Raw genomic sequence first — 14,077 nt, 5'->3', positions numbered from 1 at the left:
GATATTTTGTCTTGATATTAATATAATCATTGTATACAGTATAGGCCAATGCTGCTCATAAAACAGGTAGATCTGACGCAGCAATCTCACTGATTGTACTCTTTATTGTAGCCTACCATAGATCATTGTGTACCACATATCCTACCATAGATCATTGTGTACCACATATCCTACCATAGATCATTGTGTACCACATATCCTACCATAGATCATTGTGTACCACATATCCTGCCATGGATCATTGTGTACAACATATCCTACCATAGATCATTGTGTACCACATATCCTGCCATGGCTCACTAAGGCAACAACCCTCAGTTGTTGGTACCATCATGGAAGACATCGATTGAAAAGTATCTGCCCACAAAGAAAATCCACAAGGCCTCAACAAGTGTCCAAAGTCCATGCCTGGTCACATAGGCCTATAGGCTACTTCTCTATAAATTACATTAGGATAAGGGTGAAGAAACAGTGAGAAACAGAGCTACTGTAACAACCCTAATAGCCTATCAATTTGGTGATCAAACTCTTACATGATAAATGTGTATGCAGTGTCCAGATGAAGATTATGATTAACCTCAATAAGAAATAATATTATTTCTCCCTGAAAAAACTTTTCAGAAATAGCTGGTTGGCTTATTGCCTTTTATCTTTCATTATATCTGAATTGTCTGCTGTAGAAATCCTGCAACAAACTAGTTTACAGCGGTCATCATGACTGCAGTATACATCCCTCCCCAAGCAAACACTGTCAGGGCCCTGGCGGAACTAGCGGAGAATCTCAACAAGCACCAGATCAAACACCCGGACGCAGCCATGATCGTAGCTGGTGATTTCAATCAGGCGATTTTGAAGAAAGTGATGCCGTACTTTTTTCAACACATCGCCTGCTCCACCAGAGGAGGAAACACACTCGATCACTGCTACACCCCGTTCAGAGCCGGCTACAAGGCTGTGCCGGCTCCACCATTGGTGGGGGCTACAAGCACATCGGATCATGACTCCATTATCCTCTATCCCGTTAACAAACAAAGATCGTCGTGTCACGTGAGACAAAAAATGGACCGACCAATCAGAGGCCATGCTTCAGGACGCTCTCGAGGACGTCGACTGGGATATGTTTCAAGGAAGCGCCAGTGACGCCAGCGAGTTCGCGGACAGCATTGTATGCTTCATTACAACACTGGCTGATAGTATTGTCCCTACTAAAAAGGTGCGGGTCTTCCCTAACCAGAAACCGTGGGTGGACAGTACTATCAAAGCAGCTCTGAAATCCCGCACCACTGCCTACAACTTGGGCAGAGAGTCAGGAAACATGGAGAAGTACAAGGCTTCAGTCTATACTCTACGCAAGGCTGTAAAACTTGCAAAACGGACATATGCTGATAAATTGGAGACACAAATGGCACAAAACGACACAAGAGGCTTATGGCGGGGACTGAGGACAATAACTGACTACAAAGTCAGCGCCCCCTCAATGGGGAGCGACGACGCCTCTCTCGCGGACAAACTCAACTCTTTCTACGCTCGGTTTGGTGCAGACAGTGGCGCCGCTAGCTCAACGGCTAGTGACGTCACTGGCGCGCCGGCTGTTGTGGAGGGGGGCAACCGCGGGGGGCAACCGCGGGGGGGCAGGGACGATCTCGCGTTGTCGGTACACAGTGTGAAAAGAGCATTTATGCAGGTGAACACCAGAAAAGCTGCTGGCCCAGATGGAATAACAGGACGCATACTTAAGTCCTGTGCTAACCAGCTAGCCCCTGTGTTCACCGCCATATTTAATCGATCCCTGGCGGAGTCAGTGGTCCCTGCCTGCTTCAAGATGTCTACCATCATCCCTGTACCAAAGAAACCCTCCCCAAAATGTCTCAATGACTACAGACCGGTGGCACTCACCTCTGTGGCCATGGAATGTTTCGAGAGGCTGGTCAAGGATCACATTTGTGCCTCCCTCCCCAGTGATATGGACCCTATGCAATTTGCATACAGGCCAAACAGGTCCACTGACGATGCGGTCTCCCAAGTACTGCACAGCACCCTCTCTCACCTTGACTGCCAGAAGGGGGGCTATGTGAGACTGTTGTTCATTGACTACAGCTCAGCGTTCAACACCATAGTCCCCACCAGACTGGTGGACAAGCTGATCGAGCTGGGTCTGAGCTCCGCTCTGAGCGCCTGGATACTGGACTTTCTGAGTGAAAGGCCCCAGGCGATCAGGGTGGGGGGTCAGACCTCCAACACCATCACCCTGAGCATCAGGTCCCCCCAGGGCTGTGTTCTGAGCCCCCTGCTGTACTCACTATACACACACGACTGTGTGGCCAAGTTCAGCTCCAACTCCATAGTGAAGTTTGCGGACGACACAGTGGTGGTGGGGCTGATCTCGGACAACGACGAGAAGGCCTACCGGGAGGAGGTTGAGGTACTGGAACAGCCTGCTCCTGAACATTGGTAAAACCAAGGAGCTGATCGTGGATTTTAGGAGGAGACAGCAGGAGACACACACACCACTGAGGATAAACGGGGCTACCATGGACAGGGTGAGCAGCTTCAAGTACCTGGGGGTCCACATCTCAGAGGACCTGACATGGACAACACACATAGACTCAGTCGTAAAAAAGGCGAAGCAGCGCCTCTACCACCTGAGACAGTTAAGGAAGTTCAGAGTATCTGGGAAGATACTCCAGTCCTTCTACTCCGGAGCTGTAGAGAGCATCTTGACTGGAAACATCACTGCCTGGTATGGCAACAGCACGGCACAGGACAAGAAGGCCCTACAGAGAGTGGTGCGCTCAGCCGAGCGTACCACGGGTATTGCACTACCAACCCTGCAGGTCCTATACAACAAGAGGTGCAAATCCAGAGCCTGCAGGATAATGAAAGACCCTCACCACCCCAACAACAGCCTGTTCATGCTGCTGCGGTCAGGCAAACGCCTGCGAGCACCAGTAACGAGGACAGAGAGACTTAGGCTCAGCTTCTTCCCCCAGGCCATCAGAGCCTTGAACACTGAACTCTCCATGCACAAGCACACATGAGCACACACACAACACACACACTGTACATGCTCACACACTAGCAGCCACTTTAACATGAGCACACACACACTCATGCTGCACACGCTCACACTACGGACATATCACTTTAAGAATAGTATAGCTTGAGATCGTATAATATAGCATTGTATAGCAGTGTACATAAAGACCCAATGCCTCATCCGTAGCTAACAGTGTACTGCACTGCCACAGGACCTAGCATGTCCTACCATGCTCTGTAAATAGCTCATGTACAGATACCGATATGCCTACTTTGTTTACTTGTTTATTGCACTATGTCGCTCCATTGGTTGGACTCTTATTATTATTACTTGTATTATGCACATCGTTGCGGGCGAGACCCCCCGCATTTCACTGTATACCTGTATGCCGTGACAAATAAAACTCTTGTATCTTGTATCTTGCACTTGTGTGCCTGGCATAAATGGTAAATAATGGTAAATGGCTGCATTTATATAGTGCTTTTATCCAAAGCGCTTTACAATTTGTTTCTCACATTTTACCCATTCATTCACACATTCACACACTGACAGCGGAGGCAACCATTCAACCTGCTCATCGGGAGCAGTTAGGGGTTAAGTGTCTTGCTCAAGGACACTTCGACACCCTGCCCGGGGGAATCGAACCGGGAACCTCCGGAATACCAGATGACTGCTCCACTGGTCACTGGCATCACGCGTGTGTGTCTCGCATCACGCTTGTGTGTCTTACATCATTCTTCTATGTCTTGCATCATGCGTCTATGTCTTTCTTCATGACTGTGTCTTGCTTCATGCTTGTGTGTCTTGCTTCACACTTGTGTGTCTTGCGTCATGCTTGTGTGTCTTGCTTCATGATTGTGTCTCTTGCTTTATGCTTGTGTGTCTTGCGTCATGCTTGTGTGTCTTGCTTCATGATTGTGTCTCTTGCTTTATGCTTGTGTCTTGCTTCATGCTTGTGTGTCTTGCTTCACACTTGTGTGTCTTGCTTCATGCTTGTGTGTCTTGCTTCACACTTGTGTGTCTTGCTTCATGCTTGTGTGTCTTGCTTCATGCTTGTGTGTCTTGCTTCACACTTGTGTGTCTTGCTTCATGCTTGTGTGTCTTGCTTCATGCTTGTGTGTCTTGCTTCATGCTTGTGTGTCTATTTCATGCTTGTGTGTCTTGCTTCACACTTGTGTGTCTTGCTTCATGCTTGTGTGTCTTGCTTCACACTTGTGTGTCTTGCTTCATGCTTGTGTGTCTTGCGTCATGCTTGTGTGTCTTGCTTCATGCTTGTGTGCCTTGCTTCATGCTTGTGTGCCTTGCGTCATGCTTGTGTGTCTTGCTTCACGCCTGTGTGCCTTGCTTCACGCTTGTGTTTCTTGCATCACGCCTGTGTGACACACGCACAGTGCCACCAGACGGGTGTGCTGATCTCTTAATTAGCTGCTGCCTTTGTGAATTAGACATGGAATGAGTGCACATTCTCTCACCACCTCACTTTTTGTCCTACACTGTTCCTCTTAGTGACTCTGGTCCAAGTGTCTCTCATTGTCTCCCTGAAGCATGGTGAGCCAATTAAAACTCACTGAGATCAACTTTAAGGTACAATTGTAAGGCTTTGGGGATTCCCAACCAATTTTGGACAGGTGTCTGTACTACATACTGTATGTCAGAAGATTCCCTCAATATTTAAGGTGCAAAATGCTTTTGTTGTATGTTGACTGTCTTAAAGGGGAGTGCCACCGATTTTAAGAAGGCACACATGTCCTGTGCCCCAGGACAGTTCAGTCAGTATTTGTGAACATGCACCACTGTCCTAATGCTAGAAATCGGAGAGAGTTACTCCATAGACAATAAATGAGGCTCTGATTTTGTGAGGCCATAACATGTTTGTGTGAGCTCTTACACCCAAATGAGAGCTCACACAAACATGTATGGCCTCATAAAGTCAGAGCCCCAATCATTGTCAGTGGAGCAGCCCTAGATTTTACATCCGAGTTACATCACTGGGATGTAACTGGGATGTAGCCTCAGACCTGCTCCTATCCAAGCTCCTGGGGGGTCATCAAAACAAAGCAGGCTATTCTCAGTCCTCGCAATGGTGGAGCGAACTCCCCACCACAGTCAGGACAGCTGAAACCCGGCCAAAGAGGTGAAAACACACCTCTTCAAACAATATCTGAAATAATGTGAGAAAAACAAAAGATACGTTCTATTATATACCCTAATACTATAATAATAATAATAATAATAATAATAATAATAATAATAATAATAATAATAATAATAATAATAATAATAATAATAATAATAATAATAATAATAATAATAATAATAATAACAACTTTATTTATATAACACCTTTCATACATGGATCGCAGCTCAAAGTGCTTCACAGCAAATAGCATAAAATTAACATAGGCATAAAATGTGACAGAATAAAAGCAATGCATAAAGTCCAGACATAAGAATAGGTATAAAAGACAATAAAGGTAGTGCAGTGTAGAAAGTGCAGACATAATAGGCATGAAATAAGTACAATAAGTACAGTGTTGCTCGAAATCATGTGAACCCCCCGGAACAGCCAGTCCCCCAAACACCCCACTCATCAATCCCCACCACATCCCCATCGAAGAAAAGACACACCGCCTGATAAAGCATGGCATACTATTTGACGAACAATGCCAAATACAGTGGAACAGTGGGATCCATACAGGCTTAGTTATTCAGCCCTTGTAATTCGCTCTACAGTATTGGGTTCTCATTTTTGGAATACTCATCAGAGACTTGTAGAGAGAACTGACCACTACTGCCTTCGGGTTAGCCATCTGCTCTGGTGATGAACAGACTGTGAAGTTAGCACTATCCAACTCTCTATTTCCTGTAGGTGCTTCTGTAAGATCTTGGCTCCATTTACCCCTCAGAGATACGGCACAATTAGCTGATTGGTCATGGTTAGAGTCAGCGTGACTTTGGACTCATTGCATTCTTTGAGCCTTAATGTTTAATTCAAACTTTTTGTACGTTGGCTAATAGCCATGCTAGGTTTGTTTAAGTGGTTGTAATGCTAATACTGAACACTGTCGACTGACTTAATGCAGTGATAGATTTATTTTTTTCTTGTTGTTTTTTCCCCTCTAGGGTGTCTGTCTTGGATAACGGAAGCCTACGGATCGCAAATGTTACCAAAATGGATCCGGGTATTTACACTTGTGTGGCCAGGAACCAGTTTGGAGTAGCGAGCAGCGCTGGCAGTCTTTTGGTTAAAGGTAAGCCTGTCTGTCTTTTGGTTAAAGGTAAGCCTGTCTGTCTTTTGGTTAAAGGTAAGCCTGTCTGTCTTTTGGTTAAAGGTAAGCCTGTCTGTCTTTTGGTTAAAGGTAAGCCTGTCTGTCTTTTGGTTAAAGGTAAGCCTGTCTGTCTTTTGGTTAAAGGTAAGTCTGTCTGTCTTTTGGTTAAAGGTAAGCCTGTCTGTCTTTTGGTTAAAGGTAAGCATGTCTGTCTTTTGGTTAAAGGTAAGCATGTCTGTCTTTTGGTTAAAGGTAAGCCTGTCTGGGCGCCCTCGTGGCACACCGCATAGCACACCCACACGGCCGTCCCGGGTTCGCCTCCCGCTCCCAGCGATATTTGTCGCATGTCTTCCCCACATCTCCTCCCGCTCTCCCTCTCCTCTATCGGTCCTGCGTGACCAGAAAAGCTGTAAAAATGCTAAAAAAGATATTAAAAAAAAGGTAAGCCTGTCTGTCTTTTGGTTAAAGGTAAGCCCGTCTGTCTTTTGGTTAAAGGTAATCCCGTCAGTCTTTTGGTTAAAGGTAAGCCTGTCTGTCTTTTGGTTAAAGGTAAGCCTGTCTGTCTTTTGGTTAAAGGTAATCCCGTCAGTCTTTTGGTTAAAGGTAAGCCTGTCTGTCTTTTGGTTAAAGGTAAGCCTGTCTGTCTTTTGGTTAAAGGTAAGCCTGTCTGTCTTTTGGTTAAAGGTCAGCCCGTCTGTCTTTTGGTTAAAGGTAAGCCTGTCTGTCTTTTGGTTAAAGGTAAGCCTGTCTGTCTTTTGGTTAAAGGTACAGTAAGCCTGTCAGTCTTTTGGTTAAAGGTCAGCCCGTCTGTCTTTCCCTCCCCTTGTACGGCTCCTGCAGGCTTGGTATCTAAGGGCGCGTTCACACCTACCCTGTTTGGTCCACTTTAAGTGGACCATGGTCCCTTTAAGTGGGCCATGGTCCCTTTAGATCGATAGTCCGTTTGGTTTGTACAGGTATGAACGCAAACCGAACTATAATGAGGACCAAACAACCGAACCATGGTCCTCTTGAAAAGTTGGGACTCGGTTCGTTTCAAAGTGGACCATGGTTCGTTTGCTGTTGGTGTGAACGCAAAACGAACTTTATATAGTATCTAATCTAGAGCAAATGACTGAAATGAGTGACAGGTGCCTAGTGGCGGCGGTCGCGCGACCCAACTTGACAGCGCCAAGTGACAGCTTGCGCGCGACCCAACTCAAATGAATGACAGCGCGGACAGTCTCTCTCGTCCTCTCTCTCTCTCTCTCTCTCTCTCTCTCTCTCTCTCTCTCTGCCTGCCTGCCTCTCTCTCTCTCTTCCTCTCTCTGTCTCTCTAGACTGGCGCCGCGCGCGGACAGTCTCTCGTCCTCTCTCTCTCTCTCTGCATCTCTCTCTCTCTTCCTCTCTCTGTCTCTCTAGACTGGCGCCGCGCGCGGACAGTCTCTCTCGTCCTCTCTCTCTCTCTCTCTCTCTCTCTCTCTCGCTCTCTCTCTCTATATCTCTACTCTCTAGTCGACTTGCGCCACGCTCGTAATGACAGTATCTCTCTGCTTTATCACAAGAGACGCTGTCGGCAACTGTTATGTTTGTGAGTGCTAGTCCAATAGATGAACGACTTGGCGACAGCATGTCCTTTGTTTACAAATTAGATCCGCACCAAACAGGGTAGTGTGAACGCAGACCAAATCAAACAATGTAACATTTTCACATTTGGTCCACCAGAAAGTCCGGACTATCCACGGACTTTCAGATGTGAACACACCCTAAAGCAGATGAAAATTGTGCGGAATATTATCGGCTTTAGAAGGGAGGTGTGTTGTTACTTGTTAAGGCATTAGATGTTAATCCAGTGGAACAGTGGGATCCATACAGGGCTTAGTTATTCAGCCCTTGTAATTCGCTCTACAGTATTGGGTTGTAATTTTTGGAATAATCATCAGAGACTTGTAGAGAGAACTGACCACTACTGCCTTCGGGTTAGCCATCTGCTCTGGTGATGAACAGACTGTGAAGTTAGCACTATCCAACTCTCCCTTTCCTTTAGGTGCTTCTGTAAGATCTTGGCTCCATTTACCCCTCAGAGATACGCCACAATTAGCTGATTGGTCATGGTTAGAGTCAGCGTGACTTTGGACTCATTGCATTCCTTGAGCCTTAATGTTTAATTCATACTTTTTGTACAGTACGTTGGCTAATAGCCATGCTCGGTTTGTTTAAGGTTTCAATCCATTTAAATCACACGCTTCTGCAAGGCAATGCATTTTCTAGACCTTTCTAAAGAGCAGAGTCAACAACAGTGCTCTATTAAAATGCCTTTTGGTGATTCATCCTTGCAGGTTTTGAATTGCAAATTAGTTTGTATAGAAACCCACTTCCAGTGTCTCTTTTTCCTGGCCCCCTTAGCGTGTAACAGTGGCCCTATCATACATATATGTATATTTATAGCTAATATTTGTAGGCTGTATTCATGAAATTCCTCCAGTGCAGCCTCAAAGGAATCAATATCAGCCACCAGCACATCCCTGTGGTGTTTCCTCTTGTCTCCACCATTAGGCAAGGGATATTCAGCCTACTGAAGCATGCAACAGCTCCACATTCTGATGCTCACACATAACATCTTTGTAATGGCAAATTAAGAGAAAGCGTTCAAAGATAGCCGTCATCTGATCTGTATGATATGAGGCTGTTGTGAGGGGGTGGGCGGTGTGTCAAGAGCAAAATGCCAAACACACGCAGTTCGATTGGCAGCGCTTCAAGTTCTCAGCAACCAGGGTGGGCTACCATAACTCCTCTGGTGTTGCTGGGGAATGATAATCAGTAAGCGCCATTAAGAGCACAATGTCAAAAGAAAACAATGGTAGTTAATGGACTGTTATAAGGAACAACATGAACCAAAAACACTGACTTTATTATTAGCATTATTATTAATTATTATATTACATACACTATTACTAGCTACTACATAATAACAACAACAACAACAACAACAACAACAACAACAACAACAACAACAACAACAACAACAACAATAATAATAATAATAATAATAATAATAATAATAATAATAATAATAATAATAATAATAATAATAATAATAATAATAATAATAATAATAACAATAATAATAATAATAATAAAATACGATAAGATAAGATAAGATATTCCTTTATTGAACCCCTTGGGGACATTCAGGCATCATAACAGCATGGGGGAGGGGAGGTACAGGTATGGGCAGGGTAATAGTAGAAGACACAATACAGGCAATACAATTATAGTACAATAGAAAAGTAAAAATAGGCAGTGTAAACTAAATAATTAACTCTGAATATACGCATATGAGCAAGTAGGCAGTGTAATCAAGGTGCAGATGAGGGTCTGTTTGCCCTATCAGTTATATTATACATTACAATAAATAATGGTTACTATAAACACTACAATCTAAATATATACTATGATGAGTAAGTAAGTATACAGTATACACAGGTGCAGTATACATAAGGTATGTATGGGGTGATATATGTCATATGTTATATGTTGTAGTCCGTGCAGTTTAGGTGGGAGTCAGACACACTCAGTGATCAGACATTCCTACAGTAGTAGTTCTTGAGTTCTGCTGCCGTTAGTGCCGTTAATGATAATACATTTGATTTTAAAAGCACATTTCTTGAAGTCAAGGACACCGTACAGTGTAATTAAATGCAATTTAAATTAAAAACACGTGTTAAAAAATAAGCTGTGTTCTGGACCCAGGCTGTTTTGTACCTTGGCTGTGCTGTGGGAAAGTCTGAAGAGGTGTGTTTTTAGTCTATGTTGAGGCTGACGGAGTTAGAGACACGGATGGAAGGTGGAGGGAGTTCCAGAGCCTGGAAATAGCGGCAGAGGAAGCATGGTCCCCGAGGGTGGATCGTTTGGTGTGAGGAATAGAGAGAAATCCAGTATCAGGAGCAAGGAATAGAGAGAAATCCAGTATCAGAGGAGCAAGGAATAGAGAGAAATCCAGTATCAGAGGAGCAAGGAATAGAGAGAAATCCAGTATCAGAGGAGCAAGGAATAGAGAGAAATCCAGTATCAGGAGCAAGGAATAGAGAGAAATCCAGTATCAGAGGAGCGAGGAATAGAGAGAAATCCAGTATCAGAGGAGCGAGGAATAGAGAGAAATCCAGTATCAGAGGAGCGAGGAATAGAGAGAAATCCAGTATCAGAGGAGCGAGGAATAGAGAGAAATCCAGTTTCAGAGGAGCAAGGAATAGAGAGAAGTTCAGTATCAGAGGAGCGAGGAATAGAGAGAAATCCAGTATCAGAGGAACAGGGGATGAAGAGAAGTCCAGTATCAGAGGAACAGGGGATGAAGAGTTCTGTATCAGAGGAACAGGGGATGAAGAGTTCTGTATCAGAGGAACAAGGGGTGAAAAGTTCTGTATCAGAGGAACAGAGGGTGAAGAGTTCTGTATCAGTAGTCCAGTCGATTGTTGCAGCGGAGGTGTCGGAGAGTGAGGGACGGAGAGTGGGGGGCCGAGAGTGAGGGACGGAGAGTGAGGGGCCGAGAGTGAGGGACGGAGAGTGAGGGGCCGAGAGTGTTTTTTTACACATTGAAAAAACAGTGATATTCTTTCAGTAGGAAGCTCTGATCGACTCTGGCTTGGTTTTCCGTGTTCGGGAGACTCAGGTGCAAAAGAATTATGTTTATGATCATGTCTCTACCACAACGACAGCCCGAGCTGTGAGTGAATTACGCAAAGGGGAGCAATGTCGTTATTATATGCCTGATGCACACTGTCTTTATGTTACGGAGATATACACTTAAAATTTTGACAGAGAGATACAATTTAACACAAACGTTTCTAAAGATGTTAAGCTTTCTCTGCATATTTTCACACCGCCAACAGTGTCTGTCACCTGAGACTGAAAGTACTCAGCCCCTCCCCTACGACACAACTGTAGTTCTTTAAACAGTGCGGGAAATTATACAGCCAGACAAGTTAACAATAATGAACCCATTTACAAGTGGGGCGACAGTGGCTCAGGGGGTAGAGCAGTCGACTGGTAGTCGGAAGGTTCCCGGTTCGATTCCCGCTCCTCCCGGGCGCGTCCATGCTTTCTACAACGGAGTTCGGCGATTTGCTAATCTGATTGGCCACTTGCCCATTTCCGCGTCGAACAGCCTGCAAAGCACCTGGCGTTCTATCGCCATGCTCTAAGACAAACTCTAACCTTAACCAACTTCGAAAGAGTGCCTAAGCTTAACCGTCGAAATAATCTATCGCCATGCTCTAAGACAAACTCTAACCTTAACCAACTTCAAAAGAGCGCCTAAGCTTAACCAGTGTAGACACTTGCGGTCCCACGATTGGGCGTACTGTACATGTCACATGACCAGAAATGAATCGCCGAACTCCGTTGTAGAAAGCATACAAGCCTCCCGGGCAGCATGTCGATGTGTCCTTGAGCAAGACACTTAACCCCTAATTGCTCCCGATGAGCAGGTTGGCACCTTGCATGGTTGCCTCCGCCGTCGGTGTGTTAATGTGTGAGTGAATGGGTAAAAGAGGAACAAATTGTAAAGCGATTTGGATAAAAGCGCCATATAAATGCAGCCATTTACCATTTATTCCACAAATGGATTGGACAGCTTGGATGATAGTGGCTGAATCCAGAGGGGAGAAAGCAGAAAAGGAGTATTGAGGTAGGTGGGGGGCATAGCATCCATTTAATGTCCACTTCAAGGGAATAGCCTTGTGCCTCTACCTGTATTACATGAGCACGGTTAGAGAGCTAATTCCTGGAGGCTCTGGGCAGCGAACCTGTATAGTATCGCCCTCTTGTGTTCAAAAGGTGTAACTACTGAATATCTATTTCAGTGGACAATGATGGAAACAAATTCAAATTAAATACTTTGTCGTTGAAATATTAGAGAATTCATGTCCTTGGCCTGCTGCCAGCGTGCACAACAAATATTAGGCTGCTCGGCCCAGTAGAATGGGAGATTAGCTGCAGACAGACAGATACACAAACACTCACACACCAAAATGCATGATCCCTTCCAGCCTCTGCCTGGCGGAGATAATGAGCATGAAAACTTTAGAATAGAAAGTCCTCCCAGACACCCCCTTCTTCACCCCCCCATACTCTCATTGTGCAGTCTGGTGCCAAACCTTTCCTAAGGCTCACCTGAGATGCACCGCCACGACCAGCCGTCTCTCCTAAGGGGGGGTTGGAGATAAACAACCTGGCTTGTTTTGACAGCAGCTGAATATAGACCCTCACTCCCCCTGACACGCTGTGTCGGCTTCCCTGTCCATTAGATGCTTATGATGTGCATGCATAATTCACTGTGGACCCGGCGTATGGACTCTCTCCACTCCTCCATAGTCTCCACTGCACCGCCGGGGTGAGAGAGAGACGCCCAGCAGAGACGGACCAAAGATTATGTTGATCATATGCAACACACCGCCACCCACTGAGGCTGAAATAGGATGGCTTTTTGTCTGGGCGCAAATGGAACCAAATTATAGAGTCGGCTGTGACCTGTGGAAATGGAGGAGGTGTTTTGTTGTTTTTTCCACGTCCTTCTTCCCCACGGTTCCGTAGTGATGCATTACGTTATGGCCCAATTTATGAGACACGCAGAGAGCCATGCAATTGAGAAAAACACCTGCAGAATCAGAATGTTATTCCGTTTTTTCCCCCTTTTGTTAATACCCAGGGAGGACCTGTGTTGAATCTGTTTATTTAGAATGTGTTTTTGTCAGTGACTATTCATTAAAGATCAACTATCTGAATGATGCAACATGATACTTTAGAAGATATTTTTTTTATATTTCTACAAACTCGACTGTACTCAACCACAACCACAGAGAGAAAAGAGACATGCATATAGTGAAAGGAGGAAAGGTCTTCCTGCCTGATAATATGTAACCATTCTGTAACTCTTGCGTTCCCAGAGCCGACAGCGATCACCAGTCCGGCAGGGCACCTGGACGTGACGGTGGGGGAGAGCATCGTCCTGCCCTGCCTGGTGTCCCATGACCCCACGCTGGACCTCAAGTTCACCTGGTTCTTCAACGAGCAGCTCATCCACTTCGGGAGCCATGGGGGCTATTTCGAGAAAGTTGGCGGAGTAAGTGCTTTTACAGTATAGTCGTGTTGAAACATTGATGTGTTATGCCAACGGTGGCCTTCGATGAATAGATTCTCCCCTTACGGGAAAAGCCATGTGAATTTCACTTGTGGGGAAAATAAATTGTTTTCCACATTTCATCACATGTTTTTTCTATGTTGAAGGTGCTATAGATAACATTTGTATGTAGACTAATCATTTTAAAAAGAATAATAATAATACATCGACAGAGCTTTTAGAAAGGTGCAGAATAAACCTATTGCTTTTTACCCAAAGAAATTATTGATTTATGAATTTATCATTTAAAAAATGTTGGCGGGTCCATAATTAATGTTGTTATTTACATGTTGCGTGCATGTATTCCCCCATGTAGAATGCACCTGATACACGTGCTGCCAGTTGAGACATGCTGACGTGCTGCTGCTCTAGTGGCTCAATGATATCTACAGCACCTTTAACCCTTTCACTACCACACTACCAAAGGGTTAACCCTATCACTACAACAATACAGAAGATTAACCCTTTCAGAACCACACTACAGAAGGTTAACCCGTTCACTGCCACACTACAGACTGCTAACCGGTTAAAAAAGGGTTAAATTGGAACACTTTTTGGAACACTTTTAGATTTATATGATTCCACCTGATTGTGAATGAGTGATTTTCAAGGTAT

The 14,077-nt window shown here is 44.8% G+C and overlaps 1 protein-coding gene across 1 annotated transcript in view; it reads left to right on the top strand.

Moving 5' to 3' along the window:
* Positions 1-14,077, top strand: part of LOC311244596 (contactin-4-like) — a gene marked incomplete at both ends in the record, with an annotated part of 367,297 nt that overhangs the window by 283,559 nt on the left and 69,661 nt on the right. Inside the window, 2 exons of the mRNA XM_084334191.1 lie at positions 6,161-6,288; positions 13,230-13,405. Coding sequence (XP_084190317.1) covers positions 6,161-6,288; positions 13,230-13,405 — 304 coding nt within the window. The remainder of the gene's footprint in view (positions 1-6,160; positions 6,289-13,229; positions 13,406-14,077) is intronic.

This window comes from Notolepis coatsorum (assembly GCF_963971535.1).
Source record: "Notolepis coatsorum genome assembly, chromosome: 17".
In the NCBI taxonomy this organism is placed as follows: Eukaryota; Metazoa; Chordata; class Actinopteri; order Aulopiformes; family Paralepididae; genus Notolepis; species Notolepis coatsorum.
This window is presented reverse-complemented; position numbering and strand designations above follow the sequence as displayed.